Genomic DNA, 26,767 nt, shown 5'->3' with positions numbered 1-26,767 from the left:
GAAAAAGCTAAAATAGAGACAGTGATGATCTTTGGGAAGTGGGGGTTAGGGGAAGTAGGATGGGGTAGAAGTTGTTCCCATAGAAATTAAGGAACCAGCACATAAGTAAATATGTATGAGGATGTTTTTATATACAATGTTTGTGTCGACATAAAACTGAAAATAACCTAAATGTTCATCAATAGTGGAACAGCTGAATAAATTGTGGTATAGCCATACCATGGAACTTACTTAGCTATTTTTTAAAAAAATTAGTTAAATTTGTATTACTTATCTGGAAGATATCCTTAATGTACTATTAAGAGAGATAGTAAGTTGTAAAGTAATGCACAAGGTATTATTGGATTTTTGTGTGTTTATGTATGAGCTTGGAGAGAGACATGTGGAAGGATGCATACCAGATGTTAACCTTATATACCTTAGGAGGACAGGAATGGAAAGGGTAGGGCGAGACTGAAAAGAAATAGACCACAGGAAAGTAGAGATGTGGGAAATATGAAAACACAGGTTAGCAGACATGAAGAAGAAGAGAAGAACAAGATCTAATAACCTACAACAGAGGACTGAGAAAAAGATAATAAAGAGAGCTGGGAGGAACAATATTCAGAGATTATGACAGTATTTTTCAGAATCAATGAATATCAGGAATCCTTAGATTCAAGAGTATACTGAATCCCTAACAGGACTGTGGTGAAACTGCAGATCATCAAAGACAGGAACAAAAAGAAAAACAAAGATATTTCTTTTCACTAAAAAAGAAAAAAAAAACCTTCTAAACAAAAGACAGACTGACGCTGACTGCACCTCATCAATAACAGATATCGGAAGACAATGAAATAATATTTTCAAATGCTGAGGGAAAATATTTCTGTAAAATTCTATACCTAGAAAATTATTATTCAAGACTAAGGGTGAATTAAAGATATTTTCAGATAAGAGACTGACAGAGATAGTTTCATATCCCCAAATCCTTGATGAAATAACTACTCAAAGATGTACTTCAGTAAGAAGGAATTTGAACTGAGAAAGGGGGAATGGAATCTAAGAAACAACATCAATAACATTTATTGAGGGCTCACTCTGTACTGTGTACCAGGCACCATTCTAAGTGATTTATAATTAAATTGGGATTCAGATTAAGGCAGTCTGGTTCTGGATTTCATAGTCTTACCCACAATGTGAATAAAATGACATCTATTTTGATAAATTTTAAAAAGTAGACTTGTAAAAAAAAATAATTGTATGTGGACAAAACAGATAGAAACAAAATGATAGATGATAATAAAATAGCTGACGGTGTCATAACAGAATATGTGAGAGAGAGAAAAGCTGGATTAAAGTGTTCTAAGTAATCTGTATTACATTGTCTTGGAAGCAAAGAGATACAGATAACACTTTAATTTTAGACTCTGTGAACGCAAATATAATTTTTAAGGTTTAAGGGTAACAGCTGAGATGCAGAACAAAACATATACATTACAAATCAAGAGGGAAACAGTAATCATTGTCTTAACAGTATGACTATATTTTTGTGCTTGGGAGGCAAGAGGAAGGAGAAACTTCAACAGGAGAAAGGTAGGGGGAGGTCTGGAGTCTCCAGTAAGAGGCAGGGAGGTCTCTACTGAGCCCATCACAGAATGAGAGGAGAGTCTCAATACATCATTTCCTTTGATTCTCCCCTGGGCTTCCTGAGCTTCTTGAAGTCTTCAGGATGACATCATATAACACAGCACAAGCTTTGTGGGTCTCCATGATCATCAGTGGGGTCCTGGTACTCTACTTCACTGTGGGAGCCTTCCAGCTTGGTGTGAAGGGTGTTCATCAGCTCAAACACCTTCTTCAAAACTTTTCCCATCTTCAGTCTCAGGTATCTGCAGCTGCAACCAGGTGGTGACCCTGTGGACTGCTCAGTGACATCCGTGGTCCCCAGCTTCAGGCCCTTGCAGGAGGACTTCAGTCCTCTCCTTGCCATTCACTGGGCCACTGGGAGGACCTTTGCCTTCATCTTCCCCTTCTGTCTTTTCATCCCTATCCTCCTTCTCCTGCTGTTTCTTCCATTCCTCCTTTTCCGTCTTCTGGACTGAACAGGCACCAAGATGTCCAACAGAGCCTTCAGATAGCTCAGGTTGGCTTCTTGAGAGCTGTTTCCTTCAAAAATTCATCCAACTCAAAAATCTTCCTGAGGAAATAGCTCCTAGGTAGGTTCTGTCTTTTGCACTGGTCTTTGTGAAACATATCCACCTGGGCTTGGGCCCCAGGCGTGGCTATGGCTGGGGAGCCTAGTGCCACACAAGGAGCAAGGAGTGGGCATAGGGAAGAGGAAGCAAAATCAACAGGAAAACTCAAGTAATCTAACAGAAGACAGGATAGGAAGAAAAAATAAGCAAAGAAGAAGCATGGCAGATGGAAAACATTCGGATTCCTCGTGAATTCCAAATATATGACTTATCATAATAAATGTAAATGGCTTAAACTAATCCATTAAAAGGCAGAAATCCTCAGACTGAATTTTGTAAAACTCCAGCTGTTTATAAGAGAGTAGCCTAAAACAAGTCACAGGAAGGATAAACATGAAAAAATATATTCAAATAATAAGTGTTCCTACAAATAATAAATGCTCAATAAATATTGATTTTAATTGAATGACTCAATTAATAGGATAAAATAGACTTTAAAATAGCCAAAAGCATTTGGGGGGATAAAGAAGATCACTGCTTAGTAAAAAAAATACATTCACCAGCAATCCTTCCATATACCTAATCACACCGCATCAAATATATACAGCAAAACTGACTTAATTATATGAAGGTAACAAATTCAAAAGTATAGTGAGAGATTTTAGCACATATCTCTATGAAATCAATAGACCAAGCTAAAAAAATAGGACAAATGTAAATAATGCATATTACTAACTTCATTTAATGTCTATGAAGAAACCCTCCACGCAATAAAGAATAAACATGAAATGTTTACAAAAATTAACCAGGTTCTATGCCACAGAGCAAGTCTCAACAAATTTCAAAGAAGTGCTAACATTCAGACCACACTCATCAACCAAAATACAATAAAAGTTGAAATCGATAACAAAACCACAGTCCCCAAACCCCAGTACATCTTGAAATTTCAAAAACATGCTGTTAAATTATTAAATAAAATCAAAATTAAAGTAACAAAATACTTGGAACTGAACAATAATTAAAACCCTAGATATCAGTAGAAGGAATGTTTAGCATTAAATGCAACAACAGAAAACAAAAAAATTTTTAGATTAAGAAAATAAAAAATTAAGCAATAAAGTAAACTCAAAGACAATAGGAGAAAATTCTTTTGCCACAAATGGATAAAGATAAAGTAGTAGGAAGGCAATAATAAAGATAATAACAAATCAATAAAATAAAAACAAAGAAATACACATAGGGACAAAACAAATGTGGATTCTTTAAAAAAACGAATAAAATAGGTAGATATTGCACAAGAATGAGGAAGAGAAACAAAAGAAGGCACAAATAAACACTATTAGGCATGAAAAGGAGCCATAACTAAAGATTTTTTTTTTAAGCATGAGAATTCGATTCTCTGCTTTAAAGCAGTAAAACTAAAAACAGATGAAATGGAAAATCTCCTAGAAAAATATGTTACTAAAATTGACACCAAAAAAACAGAAAAAGAACAAAAGCTCCTGTATTTGATTTTTAATACTTATAAATACTTATTAAAATTATATTTAATACTTATTATATTTAATACTTTAATACTTATAAATACTTATAAAAATATATTTTTATAAGTTCAGTCTAAAGCTATATTTTAGAAGTAGACAGTACAAAAAAGGAAAGCAATAGGTCAATCTCAGTTAAAAACATCAATGCAAAAATCCTAAATAAAATATTAGCAAACATACCCAGCAGTGTAGTGTGTGTATAAATGTATATTTATTTTAAAATATGTTTTTTGATATATACCTCAGGTATCATATATATCATGATTGCATGTATCATATTTATCACATGGTAAATATATGGTGTGCGTGTGTGTGTTGTGTGTGTGTGTGTGTTTGTGATGACCGGTAAGGTTCATCCCAGAAGCTCAGGGAAGATTCAACATTAGAAAGTCTTACTGTAATTCACCACACTGACAGATTAAGAAAGAAAAACTAATCATCACAATAGATGCAGAAAAACATTTATCAAATTTAGTACCCATTCACAATTTAAAAGTACAATAAAATACCTAGCCAACCCAGAATATAAGGAAGTTTTTACTAAGCAGTTTCTACTAAAGATCTATGATAAACCTTAGGAACATATTTCCTTTAAAGTCAGGAACTAGACAAATATGTTTTTTTCTATCACCACTCCGCTCATCATTGTGTGAGATATCTGGCTGCCACAATAAACAAAGGAAAAGGAGTAAGAGAAATAAGGATTTGGAATAGAGAAACAAAAGAATTATGTGCACATAAGATTGTCTACATTGAGAATCCATGAGAAACTACAAACAATTACAAGTCATAAGAGAGTTTGGTAAGAATGCTGGAGATAAGATTAATATACAAATATCCATGGCGTCCTTATCAGCAACAACCAATTAGAAAATGTAATTTTTAAAAGATCCCATCAGCAATAGCAATAAACTATGACAAACCTAGATTCAATCTAAAGGAAGAGGTGCAAGAGTTAAATGAAAGCAAATTACAAAAGTTCACTGAAAGTCCTGAGACGTAAATAAACAGCGATACATCTCATGCTGAGAGATGAGAAGATTCAACATCAACATCAGTTCCTCCTAAGTTAATACATAAATTGAATGTAATTCATATTAAAGTCCCAGAAAGATTTCTCATGAACATTTTTAGCTGGTTTTAAAATTCATATGGAAGAATTAAGGTCCAAAAACAACCAAGACAATATTGAAAAAATGTAAGATGGACACTTGTCCTACCAGATATCAAGACATTTATTAAAGCCTTATAATTAAGATACAATAGAATTGGTGCAGATATAGATTACTAGACAAGCGTAATAGAGAGAGTCCCTCTGCGTATAGGAACTTGGGATGTGACATTATAAAACTGTGGGAAATGACTGAACTATTTATTAAATGGTCCTGGGACAATTGGTTATTTATAGGGAAAAAAAAAAAAAGATCTCTAACTCATGCTATATCCAAAAATGAATTCCAAGAGAATTACAGTTAACTTTAAAATATTTAGGAAAAAATACAGACACTATTTTAATAATCACAGACTAGGCAATGACACAATAGCACAAACCATGAAGCAAAAAAAGAAAAAAATGTTGACCAATTTGATTTTAAAACTTATGTGACAAAAAGACACCAGAAAACAAAGGTTAAAGGCAAGAAATGGAGACAGTAGTTTTGTTTTTGTTTTTGTTTTTTTTAAGTATCCAGGATATATAGTGAACGTTTGGTAACTGTAAGGAAAAAAACCAAATAACCCACTACAAAAAATGAGCAAAATCTATAAACTGGCAATACATAGAAAAAGAAACCCAAATGACCAACAATCATGAGAAAGAAAAGCATAAATCACTAGAAATCAGAGAAGTATGAATCAATACCACAATAAGATACCTTTCAATCTAACAGATTAGCAAAATGTAAAAGCCTGATAATGCCAAGAGCTGGAGAAAATGCAGAGCGACAAGAACTCTCATACACGGTTCTGGAGTGTAAATTGAGAGCAATTCAGCAACATCTACCAAAGTGGATGATGTTTGTCCCCCAAGACTCAGAAATCCACGTCTGCATCTATACCTTTGAGAAGCTCACATGTCCACGTGGAAACAAGCCCAAAAAGAAGTACACAACCACAACAGCTCTGTCTGTAAAATGAAAAGGTGGAAACAATCTAAACTCCCATCAATTAGAGAATTGGATATATTATGATATATTCATTAAAAGGAATTAATATAGCAGGTAAGGAAACTTGCTCTACATCAATTAATTAGGATAAATCCTAAAAACATAATTTTGAGTGATAAGGCAAGTTGGAGAAAGATGGATTACTGAGTAAGAACACTACGGTAAATGTTTTAAACTCACAAAATAATACTAGTTATTGTTCATGACACATAGCCAGGAGCCAAACGCAACAACATGTATGTAACAACACAACTTTGGAAGACCCGCTACCTCTAGGAAAGCTGTAGGGGAATGGGATCAGGGTGGGTTAGAAAAGAGGCTTTAACTGTAACATTTTCTGCAAAAAAAAAAAAAAACAAAAACAAAAACAACTTTTAAAAATATGGCTAAATGTCAACATTTATTAACTGTGAGTAGAGGGTGACTACTGGTTGATGTATTATTCTCTGTGACTTTTTTCTTTTGCATTTCAAATAGTTCGTCATTTTTTAAAGTTACATTTTAAAAGGATGTGTGGATGCGGTGTTCATTTGCCCCTTTCCCCCATCTTTCTATCTAGGTATACAGTTGTGCTAGCAGTCTGGAGACCTGAAGCATAGTCCTGGTTCTAACACTACTACACTGTGTGACACTGAGCAAATCACTGAACCTCTCTGGGCCTCAGTGTGCTCATCTGTAAAATGGGGATAGTCACAGTGCTTATGTCTTCAAGAGCACTCTGGAATTAGATGTGGACTTGTTCCAGCCCCACCACTGGGGCTGTGAGACCTCAGTCAATTTACTTCAACTCTCTAAAAGGCGCTATCTTCATCCATAAAATAGGAATAGAGATAGGATTTAGCTCACAAACTTGTTATAAGAATAAAACAAAATGAAAAACGAAAAACTCTTAGTACATCATCAACAAAACAAAATTACAAAACCAAGAGAAGATACATGCTATGCCTATAATAGACAAGGGATTGGTATCAAGAATACGTTACATACTCCAATAAATCAGTAAGGAAACAAACACACCAACAGAAAAATGGGCAAAGGATAAAAAGAGAGAATTCATAGAGGAGGAAACCTAACTTCAGTAAGCAAGTGAAAAGATACTCAACCTCGCTAGTAATCAGGAAATCACATCTAAAACCTACCCGGCCATCAGATGGGCATAAGATAATTTTAAATATGGTGATGACCCATGCTGAGAGACCATGTGGTGGTGAACTGGTACCATCACTTTGGAGAGCAATTTGGCAACATGTAGGGAAGTTTAAGATGTGCTAACTTTATGACTTTGCTATTGGGTGTGTGTGTGTATATATGAGTACGTGTGTGTATGTATGTATGTATCTATCTGTCTATCTATTGATACATCTCCAAGAGAAGCTCAAGTCTCCCACATGTGGGCAAAGAACATGTACATGTTGTAGCACTGTCTGTAATGCCAAAAAGTTAGAAACAGCTATAATATTCTTCAAACAGACATTTTAAAAGTTAGAAACAACCTTAGCATCCTTCCTTTGGTAGAATACTATGCAGCATGGATGAAGTAGAGGTACATGTTTTACAACAGATGAATTTTACCAACATAATGTAGAACACAAAGCCAGTGATATCATTTAGATAAAGTTTGAAAACATTTAAAAATGTAAATGTCTATGGATACACATATGTGTAAAAGATGCAATCATGCATGGTAATAATATACATCAAAGTTAAATTGATGCTTCACAGAAAAGGGGAATGGGACTGGGGAAGTGCTTTCTCTCTCTCTCTCTTTTTAAAGGTAGGTAAGAAGATCTGAAGCAAATATGGCATAAAGACATGACAGAGCGATGGTACATACACATGCACTTGCTATCTTATTCTCTATATTTCCTGTTTGCTTGAACTATTTCACCGTATAAGAACCCCGTGTTTTGCATATTTTAAAGATATCGATAGATATGATCATTTGTTCCTAGGTGCCCCTAAGGCAGGTAGGGCAAGTGTTATGACCACTTGACAGAGGAAGAGGTGAGGGAGGGCTGGGAGCGGTGGGCACAGGGCTTATTGTCTGCGGGCTCAAAGCCCTCCTCATCAGATTGCAATGCTCACGCCACTCATTCAGTAATCTATACACACAGGGAACTGGAACTCAGTGCAAATGAGGGTGGGTGGATGAAGGGGAAGACGACCTCTTCCCTTCTGGAACAAACCGCAGCCTGAGGTAGGGCAATGGCATAACTCGATAAAACAGGGAAGGAGGCGGGCTGCCCAGGTCATCTGACAGCCTTTCAGTGAATCTGTAACTCCCTCGTGGAGGCCATCCCCCGTGCATCTGCCCAGGAGGAGGAAGGGGCTGGAGGAAGTGAGAAAAGTGACCTCAGGGCCAGAATCACTTCGCCCCCAGAGCACCAGCCTCTGCAGGGCAGGATCTCGCTGGGCTGGGGGCGTAAGACCTGAAGTCTGGTCCGCGATTGGTCCCTCATGCTCTCTGGCTTTCAGCTCTTCTCATTTATAAAACTGAGGAGCTGAGCTACCATCTTGAGGCCAGTGAAATTCTACAGTCTGTCTCCCTGAAGGAGTTTTTCCTTAAAACTTGGATCTCTTAAAATCCAAAAGAGAAGGTTCATATTAATATTTACACATGGTTGTGAGGCTCATTCCTGGACGTGTCACGACAATGTCCTCTCTTCCTGGTGATGTACACAAAATGCTGGGTAACAGTACCTGGTATCTGGACGTCTCAGTAGCGCTACTCCTGCCTGCCACCAGCCCCAGCTCCACTCTTGAGCCCTGGGGACCGATGGGCATGGAGGTCAAAGTGATTGTGGCTTCAACCTAGCAGCAACTCATACGCCCCATCCCACCCTCGGAGTCACGTATGCTGTGGGGAGATGCGGTGGTCCCCACCAACAACTTAGCCTCTGAAGCAGCACCACGTGCACATTTTAGGCTGGAAATAAGAAAAGAATTTCCTGACAGTACAGATTGCCAAAGAGGAGGGTGGGTAACCAAAGGAGGTTCCAGAATCTCCTCTGGAGATCTTTAAAAACCCGAGACGATCCAACATATCTGAGATGATTTTTTTGCAATCCTGCCAGATGGTCCTGGTGCCTATCTTCCCAGGCATACCCGGTCCTGCCCTTTGCTTTCTCTTTCCTCTCAATATGACAGACGCCTCCTGTATATTTTCCTCCCCCCACCCCCGCCCGGGGGGAGCACACTTGCTACAATCCCTTAGGCTTGTTTTCATTCGATTCCTTGCCTCCTCACACCTTTCCTTGTTATTTTATGGAGAGCTGGTCAAAGGTCAGAGTTGCCCAGTTGCCCACACATAGTTGGGTGGTGGCATCAGATACCCAGGCAAAACAGGCCGATGATTCCAATTCCAGCCTAGACTCCAAAGCTGGATGGAAACGGAGACAATTAGCTGTTGCTAACAATCCACTGTAAATGAAAATATGATCCCAGTAATTGATTTTAAATAGATTTTTTAAAGAATCCTTGGCCGCATTTCATCAAGAATACAGAGTTTCAAAAGCGTTCATTCCAGGGTTAGATTTTTCCCCCCTTCCTCTGGCTTAAACCCCAAATGGCCAAGATCCGAGTCTGAATAAACAGTGTGGGTGGTGACTGTTCTGTGAGGCCCAGTAGAGGATGCAACCGCTTTCTTATTCGGTTCAGAGTTAAATCATGTGAAACTAGCCTGATGACTCCACAGAACTTTTACTCAGTAACAGAGGGCAACACAACACGTCCTGTTTCTCCGCTTCTCAGGGAGAAAAAAAATTAATTCTCCTAACTGCGAAGGTTTAATTATGTATAAAGTTCATTGACCTCACAGGCGGCTGTCAGATGATCTTTCGAAGGCCCGTGAAAGGCATCCCAGGAATGCGGTGATGTGGGCAGAAACCGTGGATTCACGCCACCGAATGCTTTAAACAGGACAGAACCAGCAGCCGTCCAGAAAGACTCCAGTGCAAACAGAACTTTAGGAGAATCAGTAATTTCATCTCACCTAAGCATTTCTAGGCCTTCGAAAGTGATCGTTATCAATCAGAAGCTCAGGAAGAAATCCCGTAGGGACGGGGCGAAGTGATTCTATGTGCTGGTTCCTGCCGCAGCTGGCTGCAAATGTATGGACTCAGTGTTCTTTCCCCATTTTAGAGGTAATGCCTTCTGACTTCCCAGCTACTGACACGAAAAGCAAATGAGGAAGCAATCCCATTCATAAATACACGGCGGGGCTTGAAGGAGACAGTAGAGTCAGTGTTTTTTTAGACGGTTTTGATAGAAGACAGCACCCGCATGTGTCTGCAGTGACTTTATCTATTTGCCAGTAAATGCCCTAAAGTGTGTTCTTCATACGCCAAGGCTGCATTTTCCTCTTCGGGCTGAGGGAGAGGAGGGGACAAGCAAGATGAGCTTACGGAACCGTGTGTCCCTCTTCTAGCCTTTACCTGGGGACACCCCTGTCAATTGGAACCGAGGCTACTGTGAAAGCCGGGCACTGAGGAAACCCTTGAGGACATGGAAGGCTGATTTGGGCTCCTTGGTGACGGGAGGCCAGAGCCCCAGGGGATGCTGTCAGAGGGGGGAGTAACTTCAGGGGCCCTGTGACTCAGAAGGAGGAAATATGAAATATTTCGGCTTGGTGCTTCCTAAGATTAAAATTACCTGTTGGGGTCCAGTGTCATTTTTCTTTCAGTAGCTTCCTCACCGAAAGCTTTATTCACTTTATCAGTCAAAATATTATGATTTCAGTGGGTGAAACGTCCCAGGGTTGTGTTCTAACCTAAATAAGCTGCACTCGCTCTGTGGCAGCGTTATTGTTATGAATATAGAGAATGGGTGGCCAGAATTTAGCCAACGTTTTTGATCCTCTGATGGCAGCAGAATGGAAAGATTATCACTTGCTTCACTTTTAGATAAACCCGCAATTCTTGGGTCCTTTACCCAAATCGGTCACCTAGATTTTGAATACACAGTGTCAGTCGGCATTCAACTCGCTCTAACTCAACAGATCCTTGGGAAACAGAAATAGTGGAGTGGGCGCTATTGGTGATACAGAAGTCAGAAAGGGAACCCTGCCCTCAAGCAGGTCACAAATGAAGAGGCAGACATTAACCCCAACTGAAGGATTCGGGAAGGCTTCCCGCGTGGAATCTTCCAGGGTGAGGTGGCATTTGACCTGAACCTTCACCCAAAGCTCCCTTCACACTTGTTGGCTGTGGCCTTCTGAGGGTCACTGAGTCATGCTTATTGATGGCTGGGGGTCTACAGTTGCACCTTGTTTTGAATCCATCTGATATTTGAGGGGTTTCCTGCCAAGATCCCTCCCTTAAGAGTCATACCATTTAATATTACTTTCTTCAGGGAACAGTAAAGTAAAAAAGAAAAGGAATTCCCTCTGTCTTCCCACTCTGAAGAAGGAAGCCTTCCTTCAAGTCTTTAAAAATTTTCTAGAAATACGATTATCCTCATAGTTACAGAGGAAATATGCTTCCAGATAAAGAAATCTGGACGCTAAGCAATATCCTAAATCATTTCCACCCTTTGGATACTACAATTTATAAAATTCCATGAAGGAAATGACTCTTATTTCTCATGAAGTTCCCACTGGGAAATCACGGGGAGCCACAGTTATGAAAGCGATATCCTCTTGCTTATCCCCAATTCCTTCCCTTTGTCCAGGGCCTCCACCATCTCTGAACTACACAGCAATTTAGTTCTTTCTCGTCTCGCATACATGTTGCCAGAGGTGGCAATTTGGGCCCATGACTCGTCTCCGTTACGTGGTAAGTTCTTGGACATTAGGGACTGCTTTCTTTTCTTTCTTTTTTTTTAATTCCTCATAAATTTTTGTATTCCAGAAGTGCAAGATTAATTTAAAACAAGTGACTGATTTAAAAATCAATCATTCTAATTTACCATTTAACAGAATGAAAGAAAAATTATATGGTTATTTCAAGAGATGCAAAAACATTATAAAATCTAACACCCATTATTATAAAATCTCTTAGCCAACCAGGACTAGGAGAGAACGGCTTGAATCTGATGAAGAGCATCGTTCAGTTCCATTTCATGTGAGATTGGGAAAGAGACAAGAAATGCCTGTTCTCCCCACCGCTGTTCAACGTGCATTAGTTTTTTTTTTTTATCTGTTTTCTTCAAATATAGTTGATTTACAATGTTGTGTTAATTTCTGCTGCATAGCAAAGTGATTCAGTTATACATATATACTTTTTCATATTCTTTTCCATTACGGCTAATCACAGGATATTGAATATAGTTCCCTGTGCTATACAGTAGGATCTTGTTGTTTATCTGTCCTATATATACTGGTTTGCATCCGCTAATCCCAAACTCCCAATCCACCCCTCCCCCACCCGCCCTCCCCCTGCTTTCTTCATCTCTACATTTCTCACATTTCTTTAACAAAGTTGGTGTTCACTGAACAAATGAATAAATGAATGAGTGAGTAAATAAATATCATAGAGATGTCTCTGACGGGTTGGAAAACTTTCAGTAAAGGACCAGAGAGCAAAGGCATCTGGTCTCTATTGTAACTACTCACTCTGCTGTTATAATAGGAAAACAGCCACAGATAATCTATAAGCAAATGAGTATGGCTGTATTCCAATAAAACTTTATTTACAAAAACAAGTGGCAAGCCAGATTTGGCCCACAGGCCATAGTTTTCTGAGTCCTCATCTATGGTGCTTATCTTTGTCATACATCTCAGTATATTCTTTAAATTTTCATATGGCACCTGTACTTTTCAATAATTAGATGTAAACATTCAAGAGTTGTTTTGGAACTCCACATTAATGCATTCATTAAAAACAAAAAACAAAAAAATAGGAAAGCACATACAGAAATTAGCTGTTACTCCAAGTAAGAGCTTGGAGTCACTTATTTTGTATATTGTACGCCTTTAACAGGAACAATTCTTATTCCCCAAATGAGGGTAGTTTTGCCATTTACATCATGATTATTGAGTAAACTTGATATGAGATCTCAGAGTTACTGGGTGAAGGGTCTGGTGCTGGGGCATGGTGAACTTGACACTTTCCTGGAAGGGGGAATAAATGCCCCCCCCAACCCCAGCAAACCCGCCATTCCTGTTCTCCACCACATCATCTGGTCTCTGATTTTACTGCTAAAATCCTTCCAAAGGTTATTAATGCAGAGGATACGCCTTTCTCTTGATGACCCTCTGGAAAACATCCAGCTACAACGAGCAAAACAGAATCTGAAAAGCCCGGCAAACACACAGAGTAGTAGGGGGCAGCTACGAGAATCTGATGGAAACAAGATGTCCAGCATGTCACCCGGCCTGATTTGAGAGTGCCCTGCCCGTCATTACTCTTTGCCTCACTATCAGCCCACCTTTTGTGTGTGATACAGTTTTGTTTTGTTTTTTAATCTGCAATCTATTTATTTATTTGGCCGCACAGCATGCAGGATCTTAGTTCCCCAACCAGGGATTGAACCCGCGCCCCCTGCAGTGGAAGCACGGAGTCCTCACCACTGGACCGCCTGGTAAGTCCCAATAGGGTGTTTTTAAAAAGGATTTGGATTTGAATTATGGTGTAAACTCAAAGGATGCTAAGTGCTAAGGTCAATTGCTTGGTTTGGAAAAATTCAACTAGCACTTTTCGAGGTATGAGGAAACGCACAGCAAACAACACACAAATGAGCACCCCCAGCTGACAGTCCGTGAGACGGGCTGCTCTCAGGTGGGGATCTTCAGACTGCACCAGACATCGCCAGGGTGTCATGCACCCTTCTAGAGATTTCTTGAAAGAAAGAAAAATGAAATTGGAGCCTTTCCCTTATGCCAAGCGTCTCCTCAGCACCCAGACCAAACAAGTAGAAAGACTCTGTGCCTTAAGAAAATCAGACCCTCTGACTCGCAAATGGAAGGTACCATTGCGGGGGTCAAAATACTGAGTTCAAATCTACCACGTACCAAGTTCAAGTCGCCTACGTGACTTGAGGCAAATGATCTGATGTTACCGGAACTTGCCCTAACTTTCAACACAGGGCTAGGACATCCACCTTATAGAGGAGAAAGCTGGGAAACAGGGGATACTCTTGTTTCTGGCCCGATTTATTTCTGCAAGCGTTGAGTCTATTACGTGCTTGCGTTGGAGAGTGGAAAATGAATATGCCACAGATTCTGAGCACAGAGAGCAGGTGATCATCACTTACTGCTTGTCTGCAACACTCTAGAGCCACCAGGCCTGTTATCAGTCACTCTCACTGCAGCATCCCCACCCCCACCCACCGCTGCCAAACACCGAGGCCACTGTCATCGTCATTCAGAACGGAGCTCTAGCGAACAGCGTCGCGCACGGGAAGTGATATCATTTATACAAACTTAATTTCTATTTGATACAATTCCAAATTGTTGACAACATATGTGGCAGTGGCACATGCAAAGCTCACTGCGATCTTGGCTGGGAGTAAGATGCATAAAAATAAAGACGAGTTAAAAAGAGGGAACACGTGGAGGAGACACTGAGCGGGAAGTGTAAAGATAGTTACTGCGAAATTTCCAAAAGGTTGTTGACAATAATGGAGGACAACCTCCTCCATCTCAGTTATGACAGTCTTCCGGTAGCATGGATCAGGTCCCTGACACCCCCAGGGGAAAAATCTCGGAACGTGAAGCATAAACGTATCGGCCTCCTGCTGCGCAGACTGGGTGACAAGGAAAGGTGACATGTGAGAGTGGAGAGTAGGACCCTTTACTCACAATCCTCTTTGGCTTCCACTCAGAAAAATGGAGAACGGGCCTACCTACAGGGAACACTTGATCTCTATTCCCTTTGTTCATTTTTTTTTTTGAATTTTATTTATTTTTTTTATACAGCAGGTTCTTATTAGTTATCCATTTTATACATATCAGTGTATACATGTCAATCCCAATCTCCCAATTCAGCACACCACCACCCCTCCCCCCCCCCCCGCCACTTTCCCCCCTTGGTGCCCATACTTTTGTTCTCTACATCTGTGTCTCTATTCCCTTTAAACCAGCCTCTTGGGCTGTGCCAACAGGATACAAACAAGTGACTCAAGGGAAAAAAATAATACTTAGGTCAGGGACTTATCTGACAAATTTGAAGTTCAATCTAGCATCGAGAGAGATGCTCTTCATCTCTTCTGAGGCTTCACAAGAACTTATCTGCCCCTTACTTCTGGTCTCCAGCTTCTTTAACACTGAAAAATTCTACTTGAAATACGAAATCTTTAAAGATTCCGTCTGGAGATTTCCAGAGGTTTTGTTTAGCAAAGTAAATGGGCTCCTCTGATTAGTGTGTCTAGAACAATCCAGGTAAAATGTCCTTTAAATCAATCATTCTAAAGTTAGCTTCCCAGGAATGCTACTGCAGCGTCAAGAAACGGGACCATATGAGTTATTTCATCAGACCCTGGCAGCATTCTGGGCAAAGCAAACAGAAAATCTCGAGGAAAAAAAGAAACTTTCAGAGCCCGCTTCGGGCCCCCTCGCATTCCTTTTTTAAGCATTACAAGATTGATCCTAGGCCACAGATGCAGCTTTTGGATGTCAGATGCAGGCAGATGTTTTCCCTTAAATCCGTTGTCTCTCCCTCAATCTGTTTATAGCTGTTTCCCTTTCGGCCTGCACCTCAAGTTCTCTCTAGCTGCACGTCCTAAAGGTTTCTTCCCTCCACATGCAAAGAGGTATCTTTCTATAATTTCTTCTCTTTTCTATAAGGAATGCATCCACTCATGAGGTAACTTGTATACCCACTACCGGTGTGTTTTCTTACTCAGCCATCTTCAAGAAATGTTGTACTAGAAGTCCCCTATATCTTAAGTCCCCAAAGTTATGTGGCATCAAAAAGGGTTTTATTCTTAGAAGTAAACTATTGAGGTCACATGACTGGTCTTAGCCTCTTAAATCAACTAACGGGCTCCCTCGCTAAGGTTGGGGTTATTTATTCAAACCTGTGGTTTTTTGTTCTGGGCTTATACATGCTCTTCCTACAAGTCAGACCAAGGATCGCCATTGATAAGTCAATTAAGCAGATTCCATGGCAGCCAAGCCAAGCGATAGATTTCAGAGATTTACCCACCCTCTCTCACCGCAGATTCATCCAGAATATAATCCAGACGAGAAGCAGGACAACGTCTGCTGCGATTTCTCATACACGAAAGTGCCATGAGACAAAGGGTGTTTCTTAGAGGTGATGGAATAGTTCTGTATCCTGATGGCAGTGGTAGCTACAGGAATCTGGACATGCGGTAAAGTACCCATACACGCACACACACACAAACAAGCACATGTAAAAACTGGCGAAATCTGAATAAGGTCTGGAGATTATACTAATGTCAATTTCCTGGTGTTGCTAATGTATATACTCTAAACATTATACTCTATGCCATGGTTATGCAAGATGTTACCATTGGGGGAAGCAAGGTGAAGGGTACATGGGACCTCTTTGTGCTATTTTTGCAACTTCTTGCGTCTATATTTACTGCAAAATAAAAAGTTTAAAAAGTGCCATGAGAAAGTTCGTGTTTGTCTGGCAGTAGCTTGCGCAACTTCGCTTAATTGTTTTTGAAGTTCTAGGCTGCTTCTTTTTCTAGTCAGAGGATTTTAAAGGATTTCCTATGACTTTTCTCTAAGAAGCCTACTGTATAGCACAGAGAACTACACTCAATACTTTGTAATAACCTATAAGGGGAAAGAATCTGAAAGAGAATACATATATATGATATATATGTATATATGTATGTATAACTGAATCACTGTGCTGTACACCTGAAACTAACACAACACTGTAAATCAACTATACTTCAACAATAACCACAACAGAAAAGAAATGAAGTCAACCTAGCTTCTGATCTGCAGCCTGTGTGAATAAGAGAGCTGGGGGCGTGGGGAGGGGTAACTAGGTTTCTGAAAGCTTCATACTGGATTCAGCAGGTTGTGTATTACGACCAGGATTCCAATAAGACAGCGTCCTTCTGTTGTTTCCTGGGTGTTCCCAATGACACAGGGGTTTAAAGAGCAATCAGGTCGTAGCCTCAAGCGGCAAACATACACTTGAGGTCACCGGATGAGGAACAGGGAGGGAGGGGAGAGGGGTGGAACCAGGCCAAGATTTTGTTCTTCCTTCTGTCTCCAGAAGTTTCCCCCAGGACGTTTAGGGCCCTTCCTCATCTTACAGGGCTGGGGTCCAACAACATCTCCAGGGATGCTCCCATCTAAACCAGTTCACCCCTCCCCACTTACCTGGCGTTACTCTTTTGATGTCTACCGGCTCCTAACTTTCTGGTTTACTTATGTATTATCTGTATCTCTGCCTTCACATATGAGCTCCATGAGAAGCCTGTGGCTTCTGCTCACCGGTGAATCCCAACACCAAGGAAAGGACAGTGGGTATTTGTTGACTGACTGAAGGGTGAATGAAACACCTCCAAAGCAACGGCCCATTCTCAGACTGTGGCAATTCTCAAACCCACAGGTCATTATAAAATGACACAGAAATCATTCAGGCTGATTTATGGATGTCAGGGTCATTCTGTTTGGCCAAGAGGATAAACATGACAAAAATGTGACTGATGTTTTTAATGTGAGCAGCTGAGTTACAAGAGCCATGGGGATCCCAACGAAAAGACATGATTTTCTATCGAATTTTCTCTCTGAGGCTGAAAGAGGCCAGTAGTTGGTAAATAGATGGGGAGATAGCAACAAATGTGTATCTAAACACACACACACACACACACACACACACATTTTCTCGTCTTCAGTGATGTAATGGGATCTTGGTACTTCCTTTACCTGAAGTGAATGGGGAGTCCTCTACCAGGGGCAAGGCAGAAAAGTACCAGTGAGACAGGTGTGGAGGGCACATGTAGGCAGAAAGAAGGGAGAAAGAACCCCTGTGAGATACTGAGAAACACGTGAGACACAAGAGTCGTGAGAGGTCAGGAGTGAGTCCAGAGCTGTCCTCCCCTGCAACACGTCACACCCCTGTTCAAAGCAGGAGAGGCTTTGGACACCCACCATGCGCAAGATGTCAGAAGAAAACTCTTAGAGGGTTGTGTTTTTAGAGGTGGTGAAATCATTAAAATAAATGAGTAACTTTACATGCATCTGCTTCAGTGAGAAAAAAACCTCCCCCCAAAAGACCCCTCAAAATCGTGGGAATAAGAAACAAGGAGGCCAATGACCCCTTCACTTGAAAAGTCTCCTTGAAGCCAAGCAGCCTGAAGTCCGTCTTCTGATACCAAAGTCAGCCTGTGCTGACTCCCCTTCATTTCACGCTTCTCTTAAAAGAAAACAGGCCGGACTGTTTCAGTAAATAACAAAAGGTCAAGAGAAACGCTACTCACAACATGAGCAAAATAACGGCACAACCTGCCAAAATGTTTCCTAAGGCCTGACCGGCAGAACAATCCAGCGGTGAAACAGTCCACAGATCCGACTGTGAGAGGTTGAAAGGTTCGTCTCAGTAAAATCTGCCACGAGGCCTAGTTCGTATTTCATCCATTAGAAAGGCACATGCAGATTATGCCAGCAGGTTCAACCTCCATTTAAGTACCACGCCTCGCATAACGGAGTCGGTTGCCTGTGTGTGTGGGGTTTGTTTTTATAGGCTCCTCTCCTCGGATTATATTTTGACGTGAGAGCCGAGTGTCAATGTGATGGTGACAACCGGGCACCGGTGGCCTCTGTGTTTGCGTGTTTCACACCCGAGATTCCACCAACCGCACGTGGAAAACATTCCGAAGAAAAGATCCAGAGAGTTCCAAAAAGCAAAACATGAATTTGCCGTAGGCTGGCAACTATGTACACAGCATTTACACTGTATTTACAACTGTTTACACAGCCTTCACACTGTATTAGGTATTATAAGTAATTTAGAGAGGATTTTAAGTGTTTAGGAGGATGTGGTAGGTTATATACAAACACTAGGCCATCTTCTATAAGGGACTTGAACAGCCTCTGATTTTGGTTCCGTGGGAGGTCCTGAAACCAATCCCCCCGAGGGATGACTGTCCTCCAAAAAGCTCAGAGTCAATTCTGTAAAATCTCCTGAATGAACTTCCAACTGGTTTGACCCCACTGCCTGAGGTGGGGCACCGAACGTTCATTCTCCCTTTGGAATTTGTCTTATGTGAACAGAATAAAAAATACCATTATAAGAGTTTTAGAGAAAGAGAAAAATACACACAAGGCATAAACCAGGACTCTTCACCCTCAGGATGCTGCCTCAGCTGATTCTGCATCAGCAACCTGCTGGGATACTGTCTTTCAGGCCATTCCTGCAGTAGCCATGCCACCAATGCCACCCTTGAAGCCCGGTCACCAGACTTGCTGCGGTGACGGGATCTTACTCATCTCTGGCCTCCACGGGTCCTTGCAATTGGTCAACACTCTCAGTATATACTCAGTATATACTCAGCTCAGCAGGTTGAGTCAATGGTACCTGTGTTCTACCACATTCCTGGTTTAAAACCATAGAGCAGCGTTTTGCAAAATACCTCCCATGAAATACTAGTCCAGCAAGAGGTTACCTGGGTGCAAAATAATTCTGATTTTATGATGAAATACATTTTGGAAAAGCTTCAGACTATATTCCCCCATTTCAGAATCAGAAAGCGTTTGAGCATCTGAAAGACTCAGAAAGGGCCTACAGGCAAGAAACCTGTTTAAGTCAGCATTTCCCATGTGATTTTCAGAAAGCTTTTCTCAATTCATACATGTTACCATCTTGAGGAACTAGTGTTTTGTAGAGGACATACTGGGGAACTCGACTTCAGAGCAATTTCTGATTCATGTCTAATCACAACTCATCTGTCCTTAAGTCTAATTGACTCTTCCTTCGCTATACATTATTGTGGTCGATTCTGCCCATTTAACACCCTCTTGTGAGTTCCCTCTTCTTTAACCTACTGCTTCATAATATCATCGACTCACAGAAGGTCAGATCTGGAAGTGCTCTTAGAAAAGAATCACAAAGTAAAGGTCAACCCCTGAATTTAACAGAGCTGTTAACCAAGGCCCCTAAGGTGAAGGGACCAGCCAAAGACGTCACAGTACAACACAGTTTGGCTCTCTAAAGGCAAGGGTGGTTTCAGGCACCTGTGCTCTGCCATCCAGGTACACTGCAGTCAGGGCTTACAGCAGCGGGTCCCCACTGGGGGAGAGAAGGAGAGGGAAGCAGGGAAGTCTTAGAGAACCCTCCGAATGCCATACACTTACACTGCCATCCTCCCACTTAACTCTTAAAACATGTCCTGTCTCAAAAGTTTCAACAGCTCCTGGGTCAGGTATTTGAAAGACGAGGCCAGGCCACACAGTAAGCAAGAAACTGTGCCAGGATTTGAGCCAAGAACAGTCTGACTCCAAAACACATCCTCCTGCTAGTGTATTCCACTCCCTCCACAAAGAGGCCCTCAAGAAAAGCATGTGGAATTACATACGAAGCCAGGAATTTGCATATCTGAAATTAGTGGCAGAGACTACGGCCAGTGCTGCAAGGAAGAAAGAACACACAGCAAGCCTTTGTTCCATCAAAAGATTCTATTACTTGTGAATGTGAAGGAGAGAGTGAATTTTTGAATACACTGTTAACGAAATGAAAATTTTTTTAATTAATGAAAATTGAACCAACTGAATCAAGTAATGAGAACTACATTCTGCTAGTATTGACTATCACACATAATATATTTGCAAAGTTTTGCATGACCACTTAACGTTAGAAGTTACTGGCTTCTCTCATTAAGTGTTTGGTTATGTTTCATGAAATCTACGATGGGCACAAGCCCAGTTACTACGATAATGATGGTGGTGGTGACATATTTTCATTTTATATCAAAAACATACACTCTTCAAAACTCTTATAGTTTTAATGAAGAAAGAAGACTTTCAGATATAATCAACTGATAAATACGAGTGTATGTTCTCATATTCATTTCTCAGTAATCTAAATTTAAAAATTCAAAAACTTTTTATTTGCATTTTTGAGGTATTTTGAACACTAATAAGTGAGTTTTCCACTTACTAGTGGAAGTAGTGTCTATGGGGGAGCTTCTGAAACAACATGTGGTCCATATGTCCGAGTAGTAAAACTGACAACAATAAACTAACAACAAATAGTAACAGTCACAAATCCACGAAAAATCAAATTAGACAAAATACTGGCCTGGGAGGATTTATATTGCTCTTTATAATAATTAGTGTGCAACTCAGCTTATGGATAACATGGAGTTTCAATATTGATAGAAGGGGAAATTTTTAATTTTTGCACATAAAAGTCAACCATGACCGTGTAGCCTTAAGAAAAAGAATGACTAAGGAGGGTATTTTATACTTGAATGTCAAGATACGTTTTTTAGTCAGTGTTAGATAGTGCACTCATTAGGTTTACCACCTGGAAATTTTTTAAAAAGACAAAAATGAGTTACAAGAGTGAATTTATGCCTCTACCAATCTTTTATCCTTCAAATATGAAAAATGCTAGTTTTTCTTATATCTCTAAAAAGTCATCCATGAGATATTCGTTCACTAAGATTATTAGATATAAGAAGCAAAAATTTGCAAGGAATCAGAATTTGTTAAATCTTGATCATTCGTGTCATAGTTTATCGACAGAAAATTTACTTACAAGCAAATTGACAACACCTACTCTATCACTGGCTTCATTAACATTCCAAACGCGCTTTATTTATTCACTTTATGCACAAGTCCTCATGTCTTAGTGGGAAAGCGCCTATACCACGTGCCACAACTAAGGAGCCCGTGAGCCACAACTAAGGAGCCAGTGAGCAGCAACTAAGGAGCCCGCCTGCCACAATGGAGGCCAGGCACAACCAAAATAAATAAATAAAATTAAAAAAAAAAAAGACTTAAAAAAAAAAAAGTAGTATTTAGGGACTTCCCTGGTGGTCCAGTGGCTAAGGCTCTGCACTCCCAATGCAGGGGGACTGGGTTCGATCCCTGGTCAGGGAATTAGATCCCACATGCATGCCGCAGCTAAGAGTTCTCATGATGCAACAAAGCTCAAAGATCCTGCGTGCCGCAACTAAGACCCAGTGCAGCCAAATAAATAAATTGATTTTTTTTAAAAGTAGTATTTACTTCCTCCCATATCCAAGTAACTTTGAATGGGTCAGTTCTGTGGAGGTCCGGCACAGAGAAGTTCTGCCTAGGAAATCTATCAGATCTAGTTCTAGAAGAAAAGAGATAGAGCAGGTAGAAATTAAAAAGGAAGCAGAACAGGCAAAATAAATAGCTTCCTAGCATCTGCTATTTCAGATCTGTTTTTCTTTATATGAATGCATAGACAACAGTTACCAATTCTATAAACAAAAACATATTTTAATGGCAAATAGAATCATCCCTGGAGGAAAACACAGTTCCTTGTTTCCCTCATGGTGAAAATAACAATAGCTGTCACTGACATAGGGTTTAGGGCATGCCAGGCACTGTTCTAAGCTCTTGACTCACATTAACTCACAACAGCACTTATGAGGAGGTGTTATTATTATAATTGGCACTTTGCAGATGAGCAAAAGGAAACATCGATAACTGGGTCGAAAAGGACAGAGCTGAGACTTGAATCCAGGCAGGCTGTCTTGGGTCCATGTTGCTAAGACCTGCCACCAACTACGGAGCTTAAGCTGGGTTTCCTATTCTGACATGCCTGCATAAGAAGTACATTCAAAGTAGTTAATAATCATGTCCTATATAAAAATATATATACAAGAAAGGGTTAAAATATTCTGTGATTCTACCACTACATCGCATAACTGGGTCAGCCTAATCACTGGAGAGAAGGAGGTTTCTAAGTGCTACTTCCAAACATCAGTGACCGGGGCAAACCAAACGTCCCTAAGAACATCAGCCGTTTACAGTAGAAATTTGGGGAGAAAACTATTTGAGGTGAACATTAGAGACTTCTGTTATTATAACAATTTGATTATTTCTTTGACCTTCTAGATGTGAATAACTGAATAATTTAATTGCTAGAGTTAAAGACTTGTCTGTTTTTTAGGAAAACGAGATTTTTATCTGGGATTCCCCAGTATATTAGAAAGATGATTCTTAGTATAATTGTGGGCAAGAAGGAAATAATATACATATTTGTGGCTATGAGCAGCTAACCAGAAAAAAAAAAAAAAAAAAAAGGAAAGAAAGAAACTGTCTGGACTTGCACAGTTCCAAAAACTACTGAATGTTTTCTTTTTTTTTTTTTCTACCCTACTAAGCATTTCTTTCTTATCAAGGAGGATTCATTTCCCACCTGTGTCTTTTACATTTTCGAAATACATATAAAGTTAATGTTTATTTTCCACCCACTGAAAGCTTGTTTCAATTATTCTGTCTTTGGGCTTTACTTTTAGGAGTTACAATTGGTTTGGCCAGCTTTGGCGTGAGAGAAAGCTTCCTTTTATGTGCAGCAAATTCCCAACTATTTAGAATGTTTGCTTCGGAGATAAAGTGATGCCTGGTGGTTTTTCTACTTTATAACAATTCCCACGTACAACATGACAGGACAAAAACTAAAATTTGCTTGCACTGAATTCCATCTTTCTTTGATGAGTACATCTCATAATTGGGGTCAGGATCATCCATGCCAGTTTGTTTTTTTTTTAATAGTCCAATGTTATGTGAAACTTCCCAATGTTTGTATTATGAGTTAATACATATATTCCAAATCTGGGTTGCGGAAAAGATGCAATATGAGGTGTTCCAAACCTTTGAGTTGCACTGTCTTCATTCTGCACCCTAAGGATCTGACTTCAACTCCAGAGAAGATCGTATCTTCAGGTAGCTTGCCACAAGGCACCATCCTGACAGCACACCTGTGGCACATTCCCTGGATTTCAGCAAAAACCGTGCGATGGGAACAAAAAGACAGCGAGGGATGAGGTCTTCCGAAGGTCACGGGGAACCCGGGCAGAGACGAAACGTGGAGGAGCAGAATGCGAAGCTACTGAGGCTTGCCCTGCCTGTACCTGGATCTGGTCCTCAGGTTGAGGACCCCGGCTGCTGAGTGCTTAGACCCGGAGAGCATCTGGTTGCAAGTCTGATTCCTCTTGGGGGCGTTTGGACGAATCAAAGTACGTACAGCGGGAAAGTCTGGTCTGGTCCTCGGCTTTCATCGTTTTCGTCGCTTTTTCCCATTTTACTGATGGCACAGACGAGGTCCAAGAGAGCCAACTGGCACGGAGCTAGAGCAACGCAAGGCCAGCGCCTGTCACCTTTTTCAGCTCCGTCGATTACAGCCAGATCTTTTCCGTAGTATCTGGTACTGGTCACCAGCGAAACAGGGTGGTGATGAGGACTGCTCGATCTAGGCCATTACTCCTAATAAACAGACCAAGCTCGGTGATGCAGTGAGTTTAGAGCCCCTTCCCCCTCGACGGGGGCTGGGTTGCCCTCAGGAGCACGACAGCCAGCTCTCTCTCCGTTTCTTGGAGCACCGAAACCTCCAGGGACACAACTCTCTGCTTCTACTTGGAAAGCCATGCTTGATTCATTCATTCAACTGTCAGTTGTTCAGTTCTTCAAAAACCAAAATGGTCTAGTGTGAATCCTGCAAGTCGAGGATATGGACTCAGAGAGACACCACTTGCTAGCCAGGATGGGCGATATGGTTTCAAGAGATTGGACTTCCTTTTCTCACTTTGCAGCTGACTTGTTGAGTAAACTTGGCCTACTCGCGTCTTAACTTTGGTCTACCTTGGATTTCCCCTGTGTAAAAAACATGGGAACACAATGTCTAACTACTTCTCAGGGATGTTGTAAAGATCACCTTGAATCAGTGTCCTAAACCACATGGTCCTAGGGCAGCACAAGGTGTTATACGTTACCCTCACTATGATCGTCTGTGGTCAGTCACGGGCACACACACCAACATTTTTTACCAAAAAGAAAAACAAAAACAAAAAACCTCACAGCAAGAAATTAATTCTGTTCTTATTTGACGGACTTCACAAAATGTCATATTAAAAACATTAACCTGGGCTTCCCTGGTGGCGCAGTGGTTGAGAATCTGCCTGCCAATGCAGGGGACACGGGTTTGAGCCCTGGTCTGGGAGGATCCCACATGCCGCGGAGCGACTGGGCCCGTGAGCCACAACTACTGAGCCTGCGCGTCTGGAGCCTGTGCTCCGCAACAAGAGAGGCCACGATAGTGAGAGGCCCGCGCACCGCGATGAAGAGTGGTCCCCGCTTGCCACAACTAGAGAAAGCCCTCGTACAGAAACGAAGACCCAACACAGCCATAAATAAATAAATAAATAAATAAATTTAAAAAACAAACAAACAAAAAAACATTAACCTTCCGAAAACTAAATTCAATTGTACGTAGCAAGGGAACATGCTAAAACCTTGCAACGGTGATATTCAATCTACAAGTGCTTCAAGGAGAGAAAGAACTTAATCAGATGGTTAATTAATCAAATTTATTTAATGGGACAAATAGAGCCGGTCATCTCATTCTGTTTTAGATTGAGTTTAGTTTAAGAATACTATAAAAATGCTGTCATTGTGCAACCATCGAATACTTAAGTTTGCCAGTTACAGAACCTCAGTTACAAAATGACACCGGGAGAACACAGATGGGCAGATACTGTCTTGTGACCACTTTATGGAAAAAGAAATTAAGGCAGGGTTAGAGGGTGACTCACTCAAGAGCTACATACAAGTGCCAGATCTGCATATGTGGACTTAAATCCCTTCCACCTGTTTGCTCTCATGCTCAACACCCACATCTATGAGTTGGCTCTGGTGGCCTGGACTAGGGGTACACAGCTGGGGATACAGGGGTTGATTTCTAGCTTGGGGTCACAGAATAGGGAGCACCACCTTTTCACCCCATGTGGAGCCTGTCCCTAGGAACTGAGTGTTTTTCACAGCACGCGCTAATGAACCAACCTAAGCAGCCAAGAATAAGTGGAGAAATTAACAGTTACGTTCAGGGGCTTCCCCGGTGACGCGATGGTGAAGAATCCGCCTGCCAATGCAGGGGACACAGGTTCGAGCCCTGGTCCGGGAAGATCCCACATGCCGCGGAGCAACTAAGCCCGTGCACAACAACTACTGAGCCCGTGCTCTCGAGCCCGCGAGCCACAACTATTGAGCCCGCACGCAGCAACTACTGAAGCCTGCACGCCTAGAGCCTGTGCTCCACAACAAGAGAAGCCACCGCAATGGGAAGCCCCCTCACCGCAACTAGAGAGAGCCCGCGCGCAGCAACGAAGACAAAAATAAATAAATAAAATAAATAAATGTATATAAAAAAACCAGTTACGTTCAAACATCCATTAAAACGAAACGTGTGTCCGCGAAACAAGGTTGATCTAGGATATCCTCCATCCAGTCTGGTTTTACCGGTCTAAACAAAATGGGGAAAATAGGGAAGGTAGTGATTTTTTTTTAAGTTAAATTCATTCCATTTAAAATTGTGTAATTTATTCTAAGATTATGCCCTTCCTATTTTTGGTGTTAAATAGTCTTTATTTTACCAGCGAGAGTAAATAGTAGCTGATTTCTTAATATCCCAACTTGGCAAAATAAGAAGTTAGCACCTCTATATTGGCCCTTAAATAGAAAAAGTAAAATAAAAAGACTTGAAATCCGCAGGTTTGGCTAGCTCTGCCTGAGAATGAGTTACCTGCTGTTAGAAACTCTTAAAGAGCAGAGACCCATAAAGAGTGGGTATTATTTCAGGTGATCAAATGTTTCCTAATAAGGCACAAAGCTTCATTTCAACCTGTAATGCAAAAGGATTTCAAGCTGTACTAATGGAGTTTCCAAACTAAGCTAGAAAAGTATGCTGTCATCTAAAATCAAATGAAATGTAGATTCTAAAGTACTATAAAACATACACTTACATTGTCATTCTTCAAAAGG

At 40.7% G+C, this 26,767-nt stretch overlaps 1 protein-coding gene and 1 pseudogene across 3 annotated transcripts in view; both read right to left on the bottom strand.

Annotated features, from left to right (window-relative positions):
* BCL2 (BCL2 apoptosis regulator) overlaps positions 1-26,767 on the bottom strand; it is a 185,833-nt gene that overhangs the window by 95,189 nt on the left and 63,877 nt on the right. The window contains exon 3 of one of the 3 annotated variants that reach the window (XM_057526955.1): positions 24,510-24,604. The exons of the other annotated variants lie outside the window; for them this stretch is intronic. Coding sequence (XP_057382938.1) covers positions 24,578-24,604 — 27 coding nt within the window. The 3' untranslated portion in view covers positions 24,510-24,577. Of the gene's footprint in view, positions 1-24,509; positions 24,605-26,767 lie in introns of those variants that run through there. 3 annotated transcript variants of the gene reach the window in all.
* LOC103005050 (proteasome activator complex subunit 1-like) lies at positions 1,594-14,180 on the bottom strand (annotated as a pseudogene).

The sequence above is a fragment of the Balaenoptera acutorostrata genome, chromosome 13 (genome assembly GCF_949987535.1).
Source record: "Balaenoptera acutorostrata chromosome 13, mBalAcu1.1, whole genome shotgun sequence".
Lineage (NCBI taxonomy): Eukaryota > Metazoa > Chordata > Mammalia > Artiodactyla > Balaenopteridae > Balaenoptera > Balaenoptera acutorostrata.
The sequence above is the reverse complement of the archived record's forward strand: the minus strand, read 5'-3'. Positions and strand labels throughout refer to the sequence as shown.